The sequence below is a fragment of the Pseudoliparis swirei genome, chromosome 13 (assembly GCF_029220125.1).
Source record: "Pseudoliparis swirei isolate HS2019 ecotype Mariana Trench chromosome 13, NWPU_hadal_v1, whole genome shotgun sequence".
NCBI classification, from domain to species: Eukaryota; Metazoa; Chordata; class Actinopteri; order Perciformes; family Liparidae; genus Pseudoliparis; species Pseudoliparis swirei.
This window is the reverse complement of record NC_079400.1, coordinates 17,992,160-18,014,944: the sequence shown is the minus strand read 5'-3', so window position 1 is coordinate 18,014,944 and position 22,785 is coordinate 17,992,160. Positions and strand designations below refer to the sequence as shown.

Below are 22,785 nucleotides of genomic sequence, written 5' to 3'. Positions count from 1 at the left end.
TTGAAAAAGTTGCCTTTATAATACTTTTTACCGATTTAAGTTATAAAGAACGGGTACAGAAATTGCAGACTATAAGCAGTATATTCGTATCTGCACTGAAACTAAATGTTTTATATAATGCTAAAATATTACAAATGTACGGCATCCATAAAAGCTAAAAGCAGTAGCTTGTAAGTTTGATTCATGAGTTGCAATACATCCAGTTATATTAAAACAAAGGATAGGTCACTGATATAGTTATATACTAATAATATTCAAAAGTAAATGTCATTAATTTTGATACAATGGTCATTGATTGAATATTTATTAAAAGGGAAACAAATACACCTTTATGTTGCAGCGTGATCATTTATTTTCAGTTTAGATTATGTAACAGCTGTGTCTGTTTGTGTGAATGCATTCATCCATGACGCTTGAGTAGAATGCAAATTCAAATTTAACTAATTAATCTCTTGTGGGTGGAGGACCGAATTAAAAATTCTGGGAATATCTAAAAAAAACAAGTAAAATCTCCGTTGGATTCTCAATCCCGCTCTTAAAAGCGGGAGATGTACTCTGCAGATTGTAAATTACAGGCTAACTCTAAAGGTCTTTTGCAATATATAAAGAAAGATTCTGTCGATTTCATTTTTTTTCCTTCCCCAAACTCAGTTACACTGCATCCATCTCCATTCTAAAAACAAATGGCGTGGCCGGCCGACCGCGCAGTTAGCCGTGGGAGTACAGAAGGGGGGTGGGCGGGGGAGGCGTGTGGCTACATTAGTGGCATAGCTGAGCTCTCAATATGAGAAAGCTGACACACTGGACTCGGTCTCTAGTTTCACATTGTTCATCATAAAAACTGATTCAGTCTTGTTTTCTTCATTTGACGCAATTTTAATCTCCTTCATTACTCCTCGTTGTCATTGCTCCTCCCTTCAGCATCGTGGGGTGTAAAGAGAGTAGAAGTGTTGGGTCGGCTCCAGCGGCGGTAACGGGGTGGAAGGACTCCATGCAGGCTGCCGCCGGTGCATTTAGTCTTTTTCTGGCACCAGCTTCAGCACTTTGCCGATGGCGATCGTTTTGCCTGGGAGGAGGCGACACAGAGAGAGACGTGAGCGACACAATGGGGAATCAAATCACCGGAACAAATACGCCTGAAGTAAAGAGACAAATTATCTCTGCGGTAGCATCTACGTCCGCAAGCTGTGCAAAATCTATTAGTTTAAAAAGATAAAAATGCTCAACGTGTACACACACACACACACACACACCTTCGTCTCGCAGTGTGAAGCGCCCCATCTGAGGGAAGTCTTTGAAGGTCTCCAGGCAGATGACCCCATTGGCCCGGAACCTGGCGATGCACACCTGGTCCTGCTTCACGAAGCGCGGTCGCGTTTTGCTCTTCTCCCCCGTCTTCTTGTCCACCAGACAGATTAAGGCCTGCGGTCGGGATTTAAAAAAGTTTCGAACCACAGCCCAAGTGAGGCGAACGGGGAAAAAAACTCCCGGGCGAAAGTGGTGCGGTTACTCACTGAGATTTGCACTTCCTCGATGCAGGTGTGGATGTGAAGGACTGCGTTGTAACCGGGACAAATGATGGATTTGTGCTCAATTATGACGATCTGAAATTGAAAAAAGAAAAAGGAAGAAAGTTCAGATTATTAAATCACAATCAGTTCATTTGACATCACAAAACATAAATATAGCATTGAAACAGAGCCGGATACATCAGTTCATATATAACTTGATTATCTATATTCTCTGCATACAAACAAGCTACAGAGTGTTGAAAAGTGTCTTTAACTGATGGACAGCGAGACTCTCCACCCCCACACTCCTCTCCAGATACATGAGCGCCAATTCAGCTTCAGCCTGAAGACATTCACTACAGTTCCCCCCTCCAGTAATGACTGACGGTGAGGTGTGCGCCCGAGGACACGGACCTGTGCGTCGAAGGTGCGCCCGGAGTGGCAGAGGTTGTCTGGGCTGCACAGGATGAACCCGGGGAGGATTTCTTCCTCCTCGATGCCCTTCAGCCTCAACTTCAGGTTCTCCCCGGGAAACGCGTCGTCCGTCTCCACGTCGTCGCTCAGCAGGATCAATACCTCCACCGTGTGCTGCAACACAGATGTGTTAATGGCCACATTTGAAATAAACACATTATTAATGTACACAAACAGGTTGGCGTGACAACTGAAGCTACAGCATGGCGGGTGATGCAGAGGAGATCATCTCACCCGGTTGGGCATCATGACGAGCTGCTGGGCTTTACTGATGCATCCGGACTCCAGCTTGCCGAGGATAACTGTGCCCATGTCCTGGAAGGAAGGAAGGAAGCGCACACACAGGAGGAAGGATCGTTAGCTTCATGCATATTAAGTTACTTTATGCATCCGGTTTTATGAGTGAGGACCATGATATCTGTGGTAGAGCAAACGCATCATAGAGGTAACCTAATGCATTGTGGGAAACGCAGCATCTTGTCATTGTCCAACAAAAACATGTTTTCCGTTTTCACTTAACAGGATGATGGTATTTTATTGCTGGCGATTTACCGTCGACCTTCAGGATGAAAGCAACTGTTCACGTTTGCTTACTCGCACCATCGTCGTACACACAGTGTATAACTATCACGTACGCATCGTATACGAGTATTGAGACGACTTAAAGACTGGATAACGAGAAAAGATGATAAGATGATAGGAAAAGATAATGTCGGGAGCTCCAAAAAAACTCCACGGACAGAACGTGTTGAACTGCTTCCAACATCCAAACGGAGGTGAAGTGCCAAGGCGCTGAAATATCTTTAAGAGACATGACTGTGCAGAGGCTGCATTTTGTGTGTGTGTGTGTGTGTGTGTTCTTGGAAAAAAAATCGCCCTACAGAAGGAGAATGAAAAACTGGCCAAAATAAATTAAGCCGCTCACCTTGTACTTGTCTACAATAGGTAGTCTGATTGGTCCGTCGTTGGATCTGGTGAAGTTTGGCAAACTGTCCAGATGGGCAATAAATGGCAAACCCCTAGTGGAGAACAAAAAGAAAATCCACTTTTTATTCCCATTGTCAGAAAGTTCTTGAGTGTGGGACCACGACCGACTTTTATTTCAAGTGCATTCTGGGGAATTTATAAAAGTTAGGCTCAAAGCACACAGCAGTGTATGAAGTCAGAAGTAGCAGAGCATGCTAAAGAATTAATAAATACAACCGTGATCCTTTCCTATCTTATGTATGAAACCACGTGCACAAGTTACATCTTTACGGTTGAATTAAATAAGCTCCGTTAAGCCTTTAAGATCACATCCCCGTCTTATTGTGCACCTAAAATGACAATATAAGCAATTTTGTATTACTTAAATTCAATTTCTTTGTAATCTTGTGTCCAAAAATGGTATAATCTTTTTCCCCTTGTAAAACTAAATATGCAGTGTGATGAGCGGCCCAATTAAATGGAAAGGATTAGAGTAAAACCTGTACTCTGAGCATGCTCAGACCGTATGGAGATGAGATCGTTCGTGTTGCGGCCCAATTCAACACAACCATTAAAAGAAAGAGGTCGACAGTGCGGAGTCGCAAGGTTACGGGGAACACGTATGTTTAATGCCCACTTACGTGTACCAGGGGCACTCAAGTACGGTTAAGGGGTCCTTGAGGTTGGCACCTGTGAGTCCAGAGCAAGGCATAAAGTGGATGTCCTTCTTGGGGTTGAAGCCCACCTTCTTTAGAAAGGGAACCAGCTTCTCCTTACACTCTTCATACCTGCAGCACAGCAGTGAGAAAACACAACAAAAAATACATTGCAAATGTGATTATTTACTGAAATATGAAATGCATGACAGAAATGATGTCAGACAATAAAAAAAACCAAACGTCCTACTCCACCTTTCCAGGCTCCAGTTGACCGTGGGGTCATCCATCTTGTTGACCAGCACGACGAGATGCTTGACTCCCGCCGTCTTCGCCAGCATGGCGTGTTCCCGTGTCTGTCCACCTTTCTCAAAGCCGGTCTCAAACTCGCCCTTTCTGGCCGAAATCACCTGAAGCAAACCAACGAGGGGAACGCCGACATTTAAAAACAACCCGGAGATAAAATACAGAGGAACATGCATCTGTGTCTGGGGGTGGCTTGAGGAGCTTGTGTGTCAGGACTGGGTCTCTATGTGTCAGGACTGGGTCTCTATGTGTCAGGACTGGGTCTCTATGCATCAGGACTGGGTCTCTATGTGTCAGGACTGGGTCTCTATGTGTCAGGACTGGGTCTCTATGCATCAGGACTGGGTCTCTATGTGTCAGGACTGGGTCTCTATGCGTCAGGACTGGGTCTCTATGCGTCAGGACTGGGTCTCTATGCGTCAGGACTGGGTCTCTATGCATCAGGACTGGGTCTCTATGCATCAGGACTGGGTCTCTATGCATCAGGACTGGGTCTCTATGCGTCAGGACTGGGTCTCTATGCATCAGGACTGGGTCTCTATGTGTCAGGACTGGGTCTCTATGTGTCAGGACTGGGTCTCTATGCATCAGGACTGGGTCTCTATGTGTCAGGACTGGGTCTCTATGCATCAGGACTGGGTCTCTATGCGTCAGGACTGGGTCTCTATGTGTCAGGACTGGGTCTCTATGCATCAGGACTGGGTCTCTATGCATCAGGACTGGGTCTCTATGCATCAGGACTGGGTCTCTATGTGTCAGGACTGGGTCTCTATGCATCAGGACTGGGTCTCTATGCATCAGGACTGGGTCTCTATGCATCAGGACTGGGTCTCTATGCATCAGGACTGGGTCTCTATGCATCAGGACTGGGTCTCTATGCATCAGGACTGGGTCTCTATGCATCAGGACTGGGTCTCTATGCATCAGGACTGGGTCTCTATGTGTCAGGACTGGGTCTCTATGCATCAGGACTGGGTCTCTATGCATCAGGACTGGGTCTCTATGCATCAGGACTGGGTCTCTATGCATCAGGACTGGGTCTCTATGCGTCAGGACTGGGTCTCTATGCGTCAGGACTGGGTCTCTATGTGTCAGGACTGGGTCTCTATGCGTCAGGAGTCAGGACTGGGTCTCTATGCATCAGGACTGGGTCTCTATGCATCAGGACTGGGTCTCTATGCATCAGGACTGGGTCTCTATGTCAGGACTGGGTCTCTATGCGTCAGGACTGGGTCTCTATGCATCAGGACTGGGTCTCTATGTGTCAGGACTGGGTCTCTATGCATCAGGACTGGGTCTCTATGCGTCAGGACTGGGTCTCTATGCGTCAGGACTGGGTCTCTATGCGTCAGGACTGGGTCTCTATGCATCAGGACTGGGTCTCTATGCGTCAGGACTGGGTCTCTATGCATCAGGACTGGGTCTCTATGCATCAGGACTGGGTCTCTATGCGTCAGGACTGGGTCTCTGTGCGTCAGGACTGGGTCTCTATGCGTCAGGACTGGGTCTCTATGCGTCAGGACTGGGTCTCTATGCGTCAGGACTGGGTCTCTATGCGTCAGGACTGGGTCTCTATGCATCAGGACTGGGTCTCTATGCATCAGGACTGGGTCTCTATGCGTCAGGACTGGGTCTCTATGCGTCAGGACTGGGTCTCTATGCGTCAGGACTGGGTCTCTATGCGTCAGGACTGGGTCTCTATGCATCAGGACTGGGTCTCTATGCATCAGGACTGGGTCTCTATGCGTCAGGACTGGGTCTCTATGCGTCAGGACTGGGTCTCTATGCATCAGGACTGGGTCTCTATGCATCAGGACTGGGTCTCTATGCGTCAGGACTGGGTCTCTATGCGTCAGGACTGGGTCTCTATGCGTCAGGACTGGGTCTCTATGCATCAGGACTGGGTCTCTATGCATCAGGACTGGGTCTCTATGCGTCAGGACTGGGTCTATGCGTCAGGACTGGGTCTCTATGCGTCAGGACTGGGTCTCTATGCGTCAGGACTGGGTCTCTATGCGTCAGGACTGGGTCTCTATGCGTCAGGACTGGGTCTCTATGTGTCAGGACTGGGTCTCTATGTGTCAGGACTGGGTCTCTATGCGTCAGGACTGGGTCTCTATGTGTCAGGACTGGGTCTCTATGCATCAGGACTGGGTCTCTATGTGTCAGGACTGGGTCTCTATGTGTCAGGACTGGGTCTCTATGTGTCAGGACTGGGTCTCTATGCATCAGGACTGGGTCTCTATGTGTCAGGACTGGGTCTCTATGCGTCAGGACTGGGTCTCTATGTGTCAGGACTGAGTCTCTATGTGTCAGGACTGAGTCTCTATGTGTCAGGACTGAGTCTCTATGTGTCAGGACTGGGTCTCTATGCGTCAGGACTGGGTCTCTATGTGTCAGGACTGAGTCTCTATGTGTCAGGACTGGGTCTCTATGCGTCAGGACTGGGTCTCTATGTGTCAGGACTGGGTCTCTATGTGTCAGGACTGGGTCTCTATGTGTCAGGACTGGGTCTCTATGCGTCAGGACTGGGTCTCTATGCATCAGGACTGGGTCTCTATGTGTCAGGACTGGGTCTCTATGCATCTGGGTCCTGGGTTAGGGTTAGTTTTACGTGCCGGTCCATCTTACCAGGACCGCCATGTCGGCTTGTGACGCTCCTCCGATCATGTTGGGGACAAAGCTCTTGTGTCCGGGGGCGTCCAGGATGGTGAAGTGTTTCTTCTCGGTCTCAAAGTACGCTCTCCCGACCTCCACCGTCTTCCCCTTGTCCCTCTCCTCCTGGTTCGTGTCCAGCGCCCACGACAGATACCTGTACCGACCATACTCCACTATTAAATATGTGTTTTCCATAACTCTGTGATGGAGGTGGATTGCCGTGCCAAAAGAAATACAGGAATCAAAACCGTTGTGATATTTGATTAAATTATTCATTTTGAACTCCACAGTTATTAGATGGCAAAAGGAAAAACAACATATGGGAGGTCAAATTTACTTTGGGGCTTTCATTCAAACACTTTAATACTGCAACTTGTTCACGTATATTAATACTTAACATCCGTCTTTCTCACCATGTCTCCCTGTTCTTCTCTTTCGCTTCCCTTTCATACTTTTCCAGGGTTCGCTTTTCCACCATTCCAGTTAAGTACCTAGGAGGGAGGAAACCAAGAAGGGGACAAGTACCATCATTCATTCCCTGACGTCGTTATGGAGGCCAAATGTGAAACTGAGGCTGAAACCTGCAGACAGTCTTACATCGACTTTTTGTTGTTTGACAGTTTCATTAAAAAGGAAAAGCTAACTCCAAAGAGTCTCTTCAGTACTTCAAGATGAAGACAGGGTTTATTTATAGAACAGGAAACATGGATTACTCACATGATCTGACCTCCAATCGTTGATTTTCCAGCATCTGTGAGACACAAACATCGTGAGCATCACAAGGGGAATCGAACGCTCCACAATCCTTCTGACGGTGAACCGACACACAAACGAGACGCACCCACGTGACCGATGAAGACCACGTTCACGTGCTTCTTCTTGGGGGCGCCCGGCGGCGGCGGCGCCACCTTGGGCGTGGGCGTCTCCTCCTCTTCCTCCTCCATCATCTCCTCCTCCTCCTCATTCCTCGCGGTACTCTCGTCACAGGCTGCTGCTGCTGAACCCAGGTCCTCCTGTCCAGCTACACCTCCTCCCGGCTCCTCCTTCTGCTCCTCCTTCTGCTCCCACGTCTCCTCCTCCGCGGTCATGTCTGCCTCTGTGCCTCCGTTCTCCACGGGAGCTGGAACCATCACAGTTGAACAAAAATGTGGAACAGGATCCTCTTTGATGCACACGTTGAGCATGTAGAGAAACCGTAATTATATTCCCCTGTATTTCCTACCTTGTGGTTCTTTTGAGTGTAATTATATGGTGATTATTGGGTGTGATTTCATTCTAAATGTATCCTGATTCCAGGGGACCTGCTGTAAAACTGCCTTCACCAACAGTAACCTCAAGAGAACTAACGGTCGACACTATTTACAAATGTTAAAGATCGAACGAATCACTTTAAAATCCAATATGAGTGAAATAAAGAACGTCGCTGCCCAACCACAAGGTCAACTGGTTGTTTTTTTGTGATTCTAATCTTTAAAATCTTATCAAAAGCTAAACTACGGACGTGGCATTTGATTTCCAGGTGCGCCAGGTTACTACTCCTGGACCCGTGCCTCGACACTCCATACGTGTCATATAAAGGACCTTGAGGATAGCACATGCTCAGACAGGTATTGAGCATTTAAAGAGTTGCAGGACTTCACTGAATCATTCATCACTCCTGTCCACTTGTTAGAAACTCAATCGATGCAAAGTTCTGCTGAGCAAACAAGTACAACTACAAGAAGCCAAATAAACCGGGACAATGTTGAGCTGAAATCTGCTGAGCCCTGCAGAGGAGGCCACAAAATAAGCCATGAAATTATGCAGCCCAGCAGTCATTCACAAAGACTATTTCCCCTTCAACCCTCATTTATTAATCAGACAGCGAGATTTTGCTGCCGGCCATTCGTGTCCCGACTTTCATCACGCTGTAATTATAATTTTGTTTTCTTCTTCCAGACATTCCACAAGGTTTCCCACAGGCCTGTGACCATGCCTGGAAAGGAAAGGCAATAAGGTTTCTCACACTCCCCGTCTCACTCTGCTCCAGCTGCAGTGCTCAGCCACTCTTACAAAAACACCACCAGCTTCCTGGAACTGGAGCAGAGGTGCTCCATCTCGCAGCAGTGCTAAAAAAAAGTGAATGAACCGGACTCAGACACATTATAAAACTAGGCAAGCACAAAGCTGTGGAACAACACACAACAAGCAGGCCTCGAACACGTGCAATGTCTATTTTGGGGGAATGGACAAGTGAGGTTGCGTAATAGTGAGTAGGCCCTGTGCACACATTGGTTTCCTCCAAATATGGCTCAGTCAGTGAACCCTGGAAGACTTGGTGGAGCACAGGAGCTCTCCCAGTTTGCTTCTTGAGAATTCACAAATCTGGCTGCAGGTAAATGTACACCTGTGAGCCAATAACCACACCCGCCCTGTGGGAACCTGCCCAGTAACGTGACAACCTGAACACCCAGAGCCTCAGCACACCGCGTACCGGCTGTTTCTGCCACCTCCATGCTGGCGGCTGGATCAGGGGCACCTTTGAAGAGAGAAAAAGCAAAAAGAGTGTCAAAAAAACAACTTTCATACGTATTAATTTGACACGTGTTTTTTTAATTCGACTTCCTGTGTTGAAAAAAACTAACACGTGACTGCCACTGGAGCGGACTTGTTGACGAGTTCGTAGGAATTGACGAATGCTAACCGGAGTTAGCCAGCGAGCTAAGTTAAGCTAAGCTAACTTCCAGCCTGCCTGCCTGTCTGGCGTCCACCCACCGGCTGAAGGCGGCTCATCCTCGGCGTTGGCTTGAAGGAAGCTCGGCACGAACGCCGGGGCGTTCACGTTGGGGACGAACGGCCTGGCGTTGACGTTGAGGGCGGAGAAGGCGGACGGGAGCTCCGCAGTGGCGGCGGTTGGGGCCTCGGCGTCCTCCTCCAACTCCCACGAATCCGGGGCTGTGTCTCTCGGGTCCATCGCTCCTTTTTTTCGCCAGAGTTAAGACGACAAGCTCTCCGCTACCGGGCGCGAGGTGTGGGCGCTGGTTTACGGTTTCCGTGACAACGCGTTGGGTTTCGCCCGGTGTGTTTCAGACTCTCAGCGGCGCATTTGGTGAAGTTCCCATTGCTTTGGTCGAGCCTTGCTTTTCGCAAAGCATATGGATCCCGTAGCCGACGAGAAGTGGCGAACAGCTGCTGCGCTTCCTGGGATCGCCGCTAGAGGGCAGCACCGACCTGGGCGCACCGTGGTGTCACCTTGTCACGTGTCTCTGAGGGAAGTTGAAGCTGTCTCGGGAATGATACACTATGGAAAACAGTCTTGTCTTATTTGTGTTTATTGCAACATAAAAACACAGGGACAAAAATACTACAACGTGTGGAATAAATACATCAAAAGTACCACGGTACTAGATTGTCAGTGTAACTTTAAGAAGTTAATATATTATATAAAAGCAATAACGCTCAATAAATAAATCCATTACAAAATTAAAAGAATGGTGGCAACAGGGGACTATGTGAACATGCGTATCTTCTCTTCCTTTCATCCTTCACTCTTTGGCATCAGTGACTCCTCCACCAGAGATGGCAAACGTGGCCTCGCTCTCAGGCATATCGGGACTAGAGGACATCAAGGAGAGATAAATGAGCGGAAGTGTGAGTCACAAATGTTTTCACTGTTCAAATAAAAATATTATGGAGGTCTGAGGTCTTTCTCAGGGCAGATTAATGTTCATGTTGAAGCAACCCCTTTAATTTACTCAGACCACGCTAGAACCACCACAGGTGTCAATAACGAAAAGCTCATCTTAAAAATTGAGCGTTTAATATTTAAAATCACAAGTTTTGGGGTGGGATATTATTTTAGGAGACACACAAAAGCAATGTTCAACATAGTCTAAGACCCATTGAGCTTTCACACGATATGCAGAAGTGTGTGATATCACACCATCTATCAGGGTATGGAAAATCTCACGTCATCTGACATCACGGTAAGGGGAAGTGAAACTGGCCTTCAACTTCTAATTTTGCAGCGTTCATTCTCAAGTATTAAAAAATGTTGTTATGGGTGAAAACTTACTAATTGCATTGTTGTTGTTGTTTTTAGAGTTTACAGATTGAGAGCCGTTTATTTAGAAGTTTATGTTTTGAGATTTATTTACAGGTGATCTTATTATGTGGGTTTTATTGTGATTTCTAGTCTCTGCAGCAGTCTTCCCCTTTATGCTGTGCATCATAATTCACTGAATCCCATATATCTACCTGTCGAATATTTTGGCGATTCTCATCTCCGCGCGGCCTTTCCTCAAGCTGATCCGTGTGGTGGAGGCGTGGGCCAGGATATGCCCACCGATTGGCTTCTTGGGATCAGCTTGAAAACTAAAACGATGACGGATAAAACATCTCATCAAAGCTTCAAACTGACAGAAAACTGATTTTCATACACAAAGTGTGTCCGATTTGTTCAGAATGACTTACGACATTCCTGCACCGGGATCTGCCGTCATCTGGTTGGTGATGAACACAGCTACGTTGTACTCTAAAACATAGATGACAACCAAACACGGGTACAATATTAGTCATAATTTGGAACAATACTCCTTTATGAATGTTTGAGTCCCATGTGAGAGACACCCACGCTGATTTAGACAAACAACAATATAATTAATTTCAGATTTCCCCTGCACATGCCAGTTAAAATATATGATGTTTGTGATTTTACATGTTTACATAAAGCACAGTCCTGGTTCAGACCTTCAGAGATCTTCTGCAGCCTGGAGAGCATCTGGGCCAGTTTCTGCTGCCGCTCAGCCAGCTCGCCTCGACCAGAGAAGTCGACTCTGAACAGAGCCATGATGGAGTCGATGATCTGACAACAGGGAGGAGCAGAATATCAGAAGTCACCACGGATATTATGAATATGAGAGGAAATTCCTCCAGTTCATTCTGATACTCACCAAAAGTTTGAACACTCCTCCTTCTTCATGGAATTTGGCAGCTACAAAGTCCAACAGCTCCATCTGGTGTTCGCCTGACAAGCGGCAAAAAGACAAAAGTTGAATACAACCAAATATTACAAACTGCTCTTTTCCTTTGCACACCACACATGTGTCACTGTTAGAAATGAAGTGTGTCTGTACTGGTATAGGCCCGGGCGTATAGCACGTTGTCCAGCACAGCACCGTGGTCCACATTAAACCGGTCAGCGATGTCTTTCAGTCTGTCTGGACGACTTGGACCAGAGTCAAGGATGACGTGAAACAGAACAAGAATAAAACCCACTGACATACACGTGAACCGCCATCGTATCGTCACAAGAGGACAGCTACTTGAGAAACACCTCATAAACATGTTTTCTAAATCCGTAGGGCGAGATGTAGGGGCAATGCAGCGCGATCTATGGCCAGGGATCCTTCTGGAACAACAAATAACAAACACCTGATACTTCAGGTAAGCGAGACAGTCGATTGACAAACTGCAAATCAAATGTTGTGTGGTTGTTCTAATCATTGTGAGGATACAAGGTGTTCTCCGTGTCAATGAAGACCACTTTCCCACCAGGGTAGCCATCCTCGCCTGGCAGCTGAGCCGTGACTGGACAAAACAACATGTTTTATTTGACGTTGAATTCACTTCGGGGGAAGCCATTTTCCAAACGTGCTCCTCACTTACCACAGAACGTGTGAGACATCTGGGTTTTCCCTGTGCGGAACTCTGGAGGATGAAATAGTGGAGTAATAGTTTTGAGCCAGTGCTGAAAACTGAGTGATATTAAAACAATGTAACCGCACACATTAGGTTTTTAGATATCCAAAGACATCTCCTCACCTCCAAAGGCCTCCGTGATAGCCATACTCTCTATACCTCCACCCAAAAGTTTACTGTAGAGATAAAAGACAATCAGTTACATTTTGACATTCATAATCAGAGAAACTAAGGTATCATTTGTCATCCACTCAGCCACAGCGTCTGGTTAATCTCAATGTTTTGAAAAACTTTACCATACCAGCTAATTATATATTACAGTAAAAAAACAACTTCCAAACATCAATTTTAAGTAACAGAGTAGTTAGAGAAAACATTAACAACACTATAATGTCACCTTTCAGACCACGATGAGCCAACTTTCAGCTGCATTGTTATAGCAGAACTACTTGAATCTGTATTACATCACTATGTCTCATATTTAAGAGGATATGAAATAACTCATTTTTAATGCATAATATAAAAACAAACAAATACTATATTCAGCAGTGTAAATCCTAGAGTCTACGTGAAATCAACATTAAGAGCAACTCTTAACTCAAACTCCAGGCTGCCGGTTGTGATGTTGAACACCTGCTTCCTCTTCGTGCTGTACTCAAAGGCGGTCTGGAAACCAACATTCTACAATGTAAAGAAGATTATCTAATAAAGCTAAATATTCTTGAGAAATTCAATCAGTGGGATCAATAAAGTGTAATTATTTTTAAATTAAGGTCACCAGGATAAAGTAACACTTGCTGAAGAATGACATTAAATTAATAATAGAAAATCCTTTTACCAGCATCTTCCCGGCAGCCTCCTTGATCTTTTCCACCTTTGCCTCGGACAGGCCCTTGATGTTGCACAGAGTCTTTCGGGTCGTCATCTGGATCCCCTTCACAGTGCAGATACCAACCAACTTCATCTTTTTGATGTCTGCCATATTCTGGGGTCACCGGTGGGAAGGACAGAGAGATATTTACAGAGACAACTGACTTCTGATCTGATGGGGAAACCCTGTCACAGCTCTGCTGTTTACTCACAATCCCATGTTTCTGGAGGAGGTCAATGTCTTGGAAGAAGGTTTCCTGTTAGGTTTGAAGAATAATAAAATCGTTAGTTAGTTGCTGAGAAGTAATCTTTATTATTGAGAATCTTTACCATAAAGAAAACATTTGTAATACAACTTACACTGTGTAATATATCAGGCATGAGAATCCCTCACCTTTCGGCGAAATTCGCCGTTTTGAAACCAAAATAGGTGACTTACGTGAATCGTGTAGATCCGAAGAGTTTTTGTTTTGGAGTAGGGGGGGGCGGGTGAATTGGCCAGCCGGCGTTTATGAGATTGGAGTGGGACGCGGAGAAAGTGTGAAGTGGTGCTCTTCGCAATAAAACATCTTTGATGGGACGTGTCGCGTCTCGGCCAATCAGCGTCAAGACGTCTTCAGCGTTTGGTGGTTTAGGTTAGCTTGAATGTTAGCCGCTACTTCTGCTGCTGTCGCGCTGCACGGTGGAGCGATGCTAACAAAGTACCCGTACGTTAAGAGAGATGTGATTTAGCATATTTTTAGTCTCAATACTTCATTAAAAGAGCGATCAGAGCGCACGCGCTGCTCCGTGTCAAGCTGTTTGCACGCGCAGCGCAGCGCTCACAGCGAGGGGCCTTAAGTGGCGGAATTTTCGGCTTTAAAAATAAAAATAAAAAAGATGCCAGAAGTGAAATGTTTAAGTTCAGTCTGTAAAGTTCTGTAACTCTACAGCTGCTCTTCCTGATGAACTCTGTATCCTCTGGTCAGAGACTAACGGCCTCATAGTGTATAATCATTGATCAATGCTATGATGCCTCCATGAAGTTTCATTCATATCTTGCTGTATTAATACTAATATTACTGCTATTTGTTAAGTGTTGAAAAAGTTGGTAAAAAGTGATCAGTGATCCATTTTATTATTTTATTTATAGATAAATATATACCGTATCTACGATGGTATACTGTTTTTATGGTATTGTATCATGATATTTATGGCAGGTATGGTATAGAAGATCGTGACAACCAGGTAGAGGCAGAACAGACTCGAGGAACAGACTCGAGGCTCAGCAGAGCACAAGACTTGAAGACTTGTTCACGCCAACAACAAAAAAAGGAAGTTGGTTCATGAATGACCATATTATACACAATATTACTATTATTATAGTATTATAGGGCCCGATCACTGACTTGGTGTCAGAATGGAGGACCTATAGATTATCATACAACGTCCAACATCGATGTTCGTGGAAGTCACCAGCACCCCCGCGCGCCTATCCTCCTCACCTTTTTCACCCCTGACCCGTTTTCATGCCTGTATATATAGATATATTTATGAGTTAGGTTGTTACACTGTCTTATAGAGTATTTCCTAGATTTTTTTAATTATTGTTATTACAATTAACGGTATATAGCTTCAATATATAAATGGATTCTGGTCAGCTTGGTCATTTCAGATGTTTTATAGCTGCTGATTTTTCTAGCTAGTCGTTGAAGGCTAATGTAAGTCAGCAAATATAAATGATAATAGTTATTACTATAATATTGTCTCACCTCATCTTCCTGAAAACTAGTATCCTCATCGACAACCTGGTCCTCGGCAGATTTCATGTTCAATGTAGTAACTATGGGTTGAACACTAAATGGATTTTTGCTGATTCAGTTAGCCAAGGTCAGCTAAGCTAATGTAGCTAACTAGCTAATATAAACTTATATCTTATCGAGCTGAAGTTACTCTGGTCTTTCAGCCGCTCCCAACGTCAACACGTCAGTCAGTAAAACTATCAAAACTAGGACACTTGCTCATTAAATTAAGTTTAAAAGACGAGAGATATACAGACTAAAACAAACAAGTTATAGGGCAGAGCGCTCTTCCACTCGTGAAGGAGCGCGCGAGAGACAACTGGCGGGAATTCGTGATTTTGCTCCGTTCACTTGCTGTCGGAAATTATAAACTTAGCAGTTGAACGAACATAACATGAGTATCGTGACATTGCTAACAATTATTTCTTTTAGGTGCGATAATACCCGCCTTCATGAAGGGATGTATAAGTGTTTATGAGTTGTAGTGATGTTCAGAAATGCTCATTAGTTACTGATCTGAGCCAAAAAGAAGCCACAATCCCATAAATACTCACACGACTAGTAGTTTAAAAGGAGCATGAATGCAGCATTGGAGACTCGTATATTTTTATTCTGCCTGTGTACCTATTAGTATTACTGTATATCGTCAGTCACCTTTCTAAAATAATGACCTGTCATCTTTTGACAACAAATATTATTTTCTTGCCTAAATCATCTCCTTGTAGGGGACTCTGTCCTCATGATACTGGCCACCTCTGGTAAAATCGCCGACATCCTCAGGTGAACACACCATGTGATTCTACCCCTGTAGTATAATATATTATGTTTTTCGAAAAACTGTAAAATTGTGTTGACTTAAAACTGTTTTAAATTAATTACTGTATTTATTTTTATTTATTAAAATTTTTTATTTGATATTTAATTTTACCTTTGCAGTGTATTATGATGAAATATTATTATGGGGTATGAAATAACAATATTTGGGATTCCTGTAGCGCACCTGGGGTGGGTGCGCCGCCCTAGGGGTGCGCGAGAGGAAAAGGTAGAAAAAAGTAATAATGGTGGTAAAATAATATAAAAACATCCATGTTCAGGGCTCGGGTCATCATGTCATTAACACCAGTGGCTCAGGCTAAAAAACATCCGGGGCTAATGTTAATAAAAATAATAATAAAAATAAGATTTGGCACACAAGTGGATAACACTTCCAGGTCGCACGTGACGTCATTCACCCAAAACAGCGGAGTCAGACTGGCAGCAGGCGCACGTAACAGCAAGCCGCTGTCTGACAGTGTTTCTATGTCTACAAATTTCGCTGCTTCACTCTTCTGGGCTAAGCCCAGCGCCCCCGCCCCCATAACGCGCATCGCTCCCCCCCCCCCCCGTCAACAACTCTTCTCGGCTCGATGCCGGCGCGCGTAACGCCCAGCCGTGATGCGCGCACAGGTGAGCACCCCCCCCCCCCCCCCAACAACTCTTGCATTCTGTTGCGTTTTTACGGTGTGGGGATTAAAGGGGGAACGGAACCGTCGGGAAGTAGGGGGGTGCGTGGTCTAAAGTTTGGGGGAACCCTGGTCTATAACATAGTTGTCTGTGCACAAATAGTAAAAACTAGAGCATCATGACTACAATAATGGATAATTTTCACTGCAGACGTGTTGATATGCCACAGTAGGACAAACACACATTTGTGTGGTAACATAAATTATGGCCGAATTATATTTGGGTTCCAGCTCTCATGTAATCCCAATTATTTTATTTATATGCCTTTCATAAAATAAAAAAGTATAACCATTCATTGTCATTTTAATTTTTAGAAAACTTTAATTACTTATGTTAGTCTTTAATAATATAATTTATTCCGGTCTGTCATTCGTAAATCCCTACTTCATGCCATTTTATGACATAACCAATACATTGAAAGTAAATGCTGAGCTTTCCATTTTATTTGGTGTTTTAATTACCAGTCACTAGAAAACAGTATGTCTATGACACATCTCTGTTGTAGTGAAGTTCACCCTGATACAGGAATCAATTAGCAATTGAACACAGGCATATTAATTTGTTGTTACAAACATGCATCAATTCTAATATAAATCAGAAAATGCAATAAAAGACTACAAAACCTCAATGACAACATTTTATTGATAAAATGACTTACATATTAATATAATCTTCCCCTCCCCTCCCCAGACTCTACAGCAGCCACCCAGTCCCAGGCGGCGCTGCCGTATCAATGCTGCAATGCCACTGCTGGCGTTGTATTGTGATGGCCACAGTGACATGAGGGTGGACTTCAGGCTCACCGGGAGTCATTCAACGCCCTCATGGCTGTGCTGGGCACAGACTGACCACGGTTGGAGCCCGAGATCTCCTGTCTAGTTTTTATTTTTGGCTTGCCAGCGCCACCTCCTATCGGGTGGTGGCCAGGGCCTCGACAGGCCCGGGCTCAGTGCATGATGCCAGGGTCCTGAATAACAGCCCCATCTTCTATGAGCAGTCATCCCTCCACCAGGATACTGTATCCTTGGGGATGGTGGCTCCCCTGCCTGTCCCAACCCATCTGCCTCATGACCCCTTCAGGCAGCCTGTCCACCTCAAGCTACAACTGCTGCCTGTCAAAGGCGAGGTGTGTTGTGTTGTGGAGAGGTCCTTCGGGATACTGAAGGCGATGGCGGTCCATCTTCTTCAAGGCCCTGGAGGTGGATGTGAGGTGCCAGAGGTCATTGGAGCCAGATGTCGGGAGGGCAGCAGAGGACCAGCACCAGCACCTCCAGGAAACGTCTCTGGGGCAGGAAATAGAAATAGGATAGCCATTCAGTGCTCTGTCCCAGACCACGATTACATTTAAATTAATACATACACGACATTAAAAAAACACAACGATGATTGAAAGCTACAATTATTTCTAGAAGGACAAGCTTAGATAGCTATCGTAACGGTATTAATTATCGGGCGGCGTGTGTGCAAACGCTCGCGGTGTCATGTTAACCCGTTATTAAACTGAGCATATCCATTGTCAATCCATTATTAAAATTGCTATTTCGATTGTTTAACAGAACAGCCGTTGTTTAACACTGTCCGATGACTGACATAGCTATCTGTCGTCGGACTTGCCGCTGGAGCAAGGGCCTGGAGCCGACCTGTCAAGCGGAAAGTGTCCGATAAAAGTGCACCTTCGTCGGACTGGCCGGGTGGTGGATTACCCAGCTAGTTTATCATAACTGCCATGCAGATCCAATGGCATCTAATGCTACCTATGTATGCTCACTAATCTGAGAATGGCATGTTAGTAGTACATTGTAATACCAGTACAATGTGTAATAACCGCTGATACTTACATTTACGGTCTGTAGCTTCGTGGTCTACCGCTTGTGCTGTCCGCCATTGTTTTAGAAATAAAATGAAAAGCTGGCGAAAGGGCTCCTCCTCTTCCGGTACGTAGCCAAGATGGCGGCCGCTTAGTGCGAGTAGTGTCCATCGTTTTACACTACATTTTTTGCCCGTTTGCAGTGCACCATCCGGGTACTTTCAGTGCACTGAATTCTGCTGGATTTTTCAGTGGCGCACTTCGAACACTGAAAGGCAGTGCTCGAAGTGCTCAAGTGCGCGGTAGTAGACACAGCCCATGTGATTCTACCCCTGTAGTATAATATATGAGTTTATTATGTTTTCTGAAAAAACTGTAAAAATGACTGACTTATTTTATTTTAGGTATTAAAAAATGTGTATATTGATATTTATTTTTTACTCTTTATAGTGTTTGAAAATGCATGTGATGCATTCTGGAAATGTAAAAATATTATTATGGGGTGTCTATAACAGGGATTCCCAAAGTGTGGTGCGCGCACCCCTGGGGGTGCGCGAGCTGCCTCTAGGGGGTGCGCGAGAGGAAAAATGTAATGGTGGTCTAATGGTGTAATAATTAATATTAAACATTCTCAGGGCTCTCAAGTGTCATTTCGGTCTTAACCAGTGGCGTCCCTAGGCTAAAAAACATCTGAATGTTAATTAAAAAAATTTAAAAAATAAGATTTGGCACACAAGTGGTTAACACCTCCAGGTCGCACGTGACGTCATTCACCCAAAACAGCGGAGTCAGACTGGCAGCAGGCGCACGTAACAGCAAGCTGCTGTCTGAGAGTGTTTCTATGTCTACAAATTTCGCTGCTTCACTCCTCTGGGCTAAGCCCAGCGCCGCCGCTCCCATAACGCGCATCGCTCCCCCCCCGTCAACAACTCTTCTCGGCTCGATGCCGGCGCGCGTAACGCCCAGCCGTGATGCGCGCACAGGTGAGCACACTCTCACTAGCACCCCCCCCCCCCCCTCAACAACTCTTGCATTCTGTTGCGTTTTTTTTTTACGGTGTGGGGGATTGGGGGTGCGTGAACCCGGTCGGGATGTAGAAGGGGGTGCGTGGTCTAAAAAGTTTGGGAACCCCTGGTCTATAACATAGTTGTCTGCATGAGACAATAGTAAAAACTAGAGCATCATGACTACAATAATGGATAATTTTCACTGCAGACGTGTTGATATGCCACAGTAGGACAAACACACATTTGTGTGGTAACATAAATTATGGCCGAATTATATTTGGGTTCCAGCTCTCATGTAATCCCAATTATTTTATTTATATGCCTTTCATAAAATAAAAAAGTATAACCATTCATTGTCATTTTAATTTTTAGAAAACTTTAATTACTTATGTTATTCTTTAATAATATAATTTATTCCGGTCTGTCATTCGTAAATCCCTACTTCATGCCATTTTATGACATAACCAATACATTGAAAGTAAATGCTGAGCTTTCCATTTTATTTGGTGTTTTAATTACCAGTCACGTTGACCAGAAAACAGAGACACGTGTTTGCTCACTGAAAAGAGGAAAGAGATTGTAAATTCACATGAATGGCAAAAGAGAAGAAAAAAAATAACAGACTGGACATGTCAGGACAGTATAGAGACATTTAGCATGAAACTTCCGTCCACCACCATAACATGTCAAAAACCGTATGACACATGTCCTCTCTTCAATGACAATATAATTTCACTTTTCACATACTATCAAAAGAAAAAAGGACCAAACAATCTTTGAATAATGTAACACCATGGAATCTGGTGTTGCTGCATTATACAATCTATTGCTTAAAACTCTAGAGCAAAGACATCAGTCCAAGAACTGAAGTGAGACACATTGCACTCTGACATACACACTTTGAACTGTGACATGTGACAAATGTACCAACAGGAATGGGCCACATAGAAGAGTGAAATTTAGCGTGTTGAACCTCAAGAGGCTCGTCCTGTAGACCACATATCAACAATAGCGTTTACAGTGTTGTTCACGATGCATCGGATCTGTCCGTTAAGATGATGGTGGACAAAACTGCTAAAATATTACAAATATAGCAAACTTCTTCAGGCTGCAAACACCAAGACATACATTTGGTAACCTTTCCGCTTTCAGTTTATCCACTTACACTTGCTATGCCCCAAAGAACAAATGATTCATGTCGATTGCCGATATATTTTAAAAATGTAAATGAAAATAGAAGCAGTGCTCCTGGAAATAAGTCTCTGCGTGATGTTGGAGTAAGGAGAGACAGCGAGAGAGACAGGTTAGAAAACGCATCACAGCCTCCTCCAATCCAATATGTTGGAGCGGGCCTTTCACGCTGTTGACATCCAGCTTCTGCTTCTCTTTTATCCTGCAGCTCTTCTCCACGGTCTCTGTCTCTCCTTGCGACCGCCTCCCCCCCCGCTACATCGCTTAGCAGCAGATCTCAGGTTCATGTCAGGCCCTCTCCATGTCTCACATCTTGCCAGGTGCAGGAGGCATCATACCCGGCATCCCACCGGACATTCCAGTGTTGGGCCCCAACAGGATCTGAAAGGGAAAGAGTCGATCGTTCAGGTTGCTCGTAGGACACATTAACCCATTTGAATTTACAATCTTGACAGTTTACAGTCTCTCAGCGACTGGTTGCCGTATTTGTGCGTGCACATGATTGCTCACCTGTCGCTGCTGTTGTAGCTGCTGCTGCTCCAGCTGTAGTCTCTCTGTCTCGAATACAACCGGCAGCACCAAGATCATGAAGGAGGTGGTGCCGACCCAGAGCGCCGAGCGGGAAAAACTGGAAAAAAAGTTTGGGATGTTTAAAACACGCCAGTCCAAGGTATTGAGTAAGGACTTCTGTTTCTAGAATTCGCCTCCAGCGATGAACATGCATAACTGTTTGGAAGATGGGAGTCTGTCACTGGCGGCTGCTGGGATCAGGCCGACGAATTAGTAGTTAATCTCTTCTCTTGATCCACTGGGCTAACATCACACTATGTATAAATCCATGTATGGACAAGGTGAGACGTCACATCTACCTGTAAAACTTCTTGGCCAGTGAGACGGAGCATGATGCAGACACCTCGGCAGCAGTGCGAACCGTGTCGGGGAACATCTCCGTCAGGCCCCACAACCTCTCCATCAGAGTCTCATCCAGCTGAAGGAGACAGAAACGAACGTCAAACACGGCTCTTGGATACAATAATTGGAGTAAGCACCCAAGCGGCAGCTCATATGAATAAAAAGGCGAAATAAATCCACATTCATTCATAAATTTGGTAAGCCGGAAGTTTGCGACCCGGCTGGTGTGGCTGTTGTTAACGCTGATACATTACTGCTACTGTCATGACAGTCAAATCACTGGTAGTTAGATTATGTTTTAACTATTTCATATTTGCATACGCTTGCAACAGACCGTGGACTCATTCAGGGTTTGTCACCGCAAGAACACCTCAGGTGCAAATGATCTACTTAGCATTGGAATAGCCGTGTTAGCTAGCAAATGCTAAGACGATAAAGAACAGCGCGACTCGAAGTTATCTGTTTTTGTTTGTTTTCATTCATACATCCGAAGTACCCCCGAATGATTAGCCACTAACATCTTCATCTTCGTCATCGTCAATCTCGTCCTCGAGGGGCCGAATGGACACCGGGCCCGCATCGGGGGAAAGCTCCTCAATTACGGGCATGTTTCCTGCTCGCCCGCTCCTCTGCGTCGGCCCTGGATCAGCAGCGTGTGCGCGCGACGAGGGAAGAAACGAAAAGGTCGCTAGAAAAAAACAATCGTTAAGCCGACGACAGTCCGTTCAGTGAGTTTCTGAAGGCTCCATGGACTCTCATCAAAGCTAATGCTAGGAGGCGTGCATCAGTTCAACGACAGTCCGAGGTCACAGAGGGAAAACGTGAGGCTTGTCGGGGACGCATGACGACAGCGGGCAGGGGTCAGTTTGTACGTCACCCACAAATAAACAGCGCCCTCTGTCGGTGAGGCGGTCCGACAGCAGCCGCCGGTGGCGAATTTTCATTTTGTCTCGCAAGTAGTCATTAAAGGGAAATCGACAGTTTATCTAACCTTAGGTTTATACACCGATTTTACATTTCTGATACAATTGAATTTTTAAAAATATATAACAAATATAGATGATTATATCATAACACACATTTGTTTTGTAGGAACAATAAATACGCATTTCTCGAGCACTAAATGCGTATGACACTTGTTGAGGATTAGAGGAACACCCCCCAAAAAACAGGTATCGCATTATTGGCTATTATTTTGAGATTTATTTTATTTTTGACATGACAAAGTTGTCACCGTAGGACTGGAAAAACAATTCAGAGTAGAACCATTGGTATTATAATCCTGATGTTCAACATACATTTGCAACTGCAGGTGCATTAAAACATTACTTTATATCTGGACACACAATGCACAAAAGACAACCACATGGTTTTCTGTGTGCGCAGCAGGGAAATCGATTTTCCTATAAACGCACTTGTCATCAAATGCAACACTTATAAACTATGAGTTTTTAAAAGTGCTTG

The 22,785-nt window shown here is 44.9% G+C and overlaps 4 protein-coding genes across 4 annotated transcripts in view; 1 reads left to right on the top strand and 3 right to left on the bottom strand.

Moving 5' to 3' along the window:
* Positions 1 to 22,785, top strand: part of cpped1 (calcineurin-like phosphoesterase domain containing 1) — a 243,295-nt gene that overhangs the window by 205,416 nt on the left and 15,094 nt on the right. The window lies entirely within an intron of this gene.
* gspt1 (G1 to S phase transition 1) lies at positions 288 to 9,679 on the bottom strand. Its single transcript, XM_056429743.1, has 14 exons — positions 9,326 to 9,679; positions 9,045 to 9,089; positions 7,413 to 7,691; positions 7,289 to 7,322; positions 6,985 to 7,062; positions 6,545 to 6,725; positions 3,863 to 4,017; positions 3,593 to 3,739; positions 2,911 to 3,004; positions 2,220 to 2,300; positions 1,926 to 2,099; positions 1,515 to 1,604; positions 1,254 to 1,422; positions 288 to 1,066 (listed from the first exon to the last, which is right to left on the bottom strand). The coding sequence occupies exons 1-14, from the start codon at positions 9,522 to 9,524 to the stop codon at positions 1,014 to 1,016; spliced, it is 1,779 nt and encodes a 592-aa protein (XP_056285718.1). The 5' UTR covers positions 9,525 to 9,679; the 3' UTR covers positions 288 to 1,013.
* On the bottom strand, positions 9,831 to 13,232 carry dmc1 (DNA meiotic recombinase 1). The gene is made up of 11 exons (XM_056430449.1): positions 13,089 to 13,232; positions 12,849 to 12,931; positions 12,374 to 12,426; positions 12,218 to 12,259; positions 12,067 to 12,139; positions 11,686 to 11,777; positions 11,503 to 11,576; positions 11,300 to 11,414; positions 11,024 to 11,084; positions 10,808 to 10,924; positions 9,831 to 10,165 (listed from the first exon to the last, which is right to left on the bottom strand). Exons 1-11 carry the CDS (start codon positions 13,230 to 13,232, stop codon positions 10,096 to 10,098), a joined length of 924 nt encoding a protein of 307 aa, XP_056286424.1. The 3' UTR covers positions 9,831 to 10,095.
* tomm22 (translocase of outer mitochondrial membrane 22 homolog (yeast)) lies at positions 19,698 to 22,173 on the bottom strand. The gene is made up of 4 exons (XM_056429769.1): positions 21,840 to 22,173; positions 21,279 to 21,397; positions 20,920 to 21,037; positions 19,698 to 20,790 (listed from the first exon to the last, which is right to left on the bottom strand). Exons 1-4 carry the CDS (start codon positions 21,927 to 21,929, stop codon positions 20,716 to 20,718), a joined length of 402 nt encoding a protein of 133 aa, XP_056285744.1. The 5' UTR covers positions 21,930 to 22,173; the 3' UTR covers positions 19,698 to 20,715.

Coding starts and splice junctions, on each gene's coding strand:
- gspt1 (XM_056429743.1), bottom strand. CDS start 9,524: ATGGACCCGAGAGACACAGCCCCGGATTCGTGGGAGTTGGAGGAGGAC. Junction 7,323..7,412: donor GGTCTTCATCGGTCACGTGG/GTGCGTCTCGTT, acceptor TGTGTCTCACAG/ATGCTGGAAAATCAACGATT. Junction 3,005..3,592: donor CTTGAGTGCCCCTGGTACAC/GTAAGTGGGCAT, acceptor GTTCTCCACTAG/GGGTTTGCCATTTATTGCCC.
- dmc1 (XM_056430449.1), bottom strand. CDS start 13,232: ATGGCAGACATCAAAAAGATGAAGTTGGTTGGTATCTGCACTGTGAAG. Junction 12,260..12,373: donor TATCACGGAGGCCTTTGGAG/GTGAGGAGATGT, acceptor TTCATCCTCCAG/AGTTCCGCACAGGGAAAACC. Junction 11,577..11,685: donor ATACGCCCGGGCCTATACCA/GTACAGACACAC, acceptor GCCGCTTGTCAG/GCGAACACCAGATGGAGCTG.
- tomm22 (XM_056429769.1), bottom strand. CDS start 21,929: ATGCCCGTAATTGAGGAGCTTTCCCCCGATGCGGGCCCGGTGTCCATT. Junction 21,398..21,839: donor ACGATGACGAAGATGAAGAT/GTTAGTGGCTAA, acceptor TGTCTCCTTCAG/CTGGATGAGACTCTGATGGA. Junction 21,038..21,278: donor CTGGCCAAGAAGTTTTACAG/GTAGATGTGACG, acceptor CTTTTTTTCCAG/TTTTTCCCGCTCGGCGCTCT.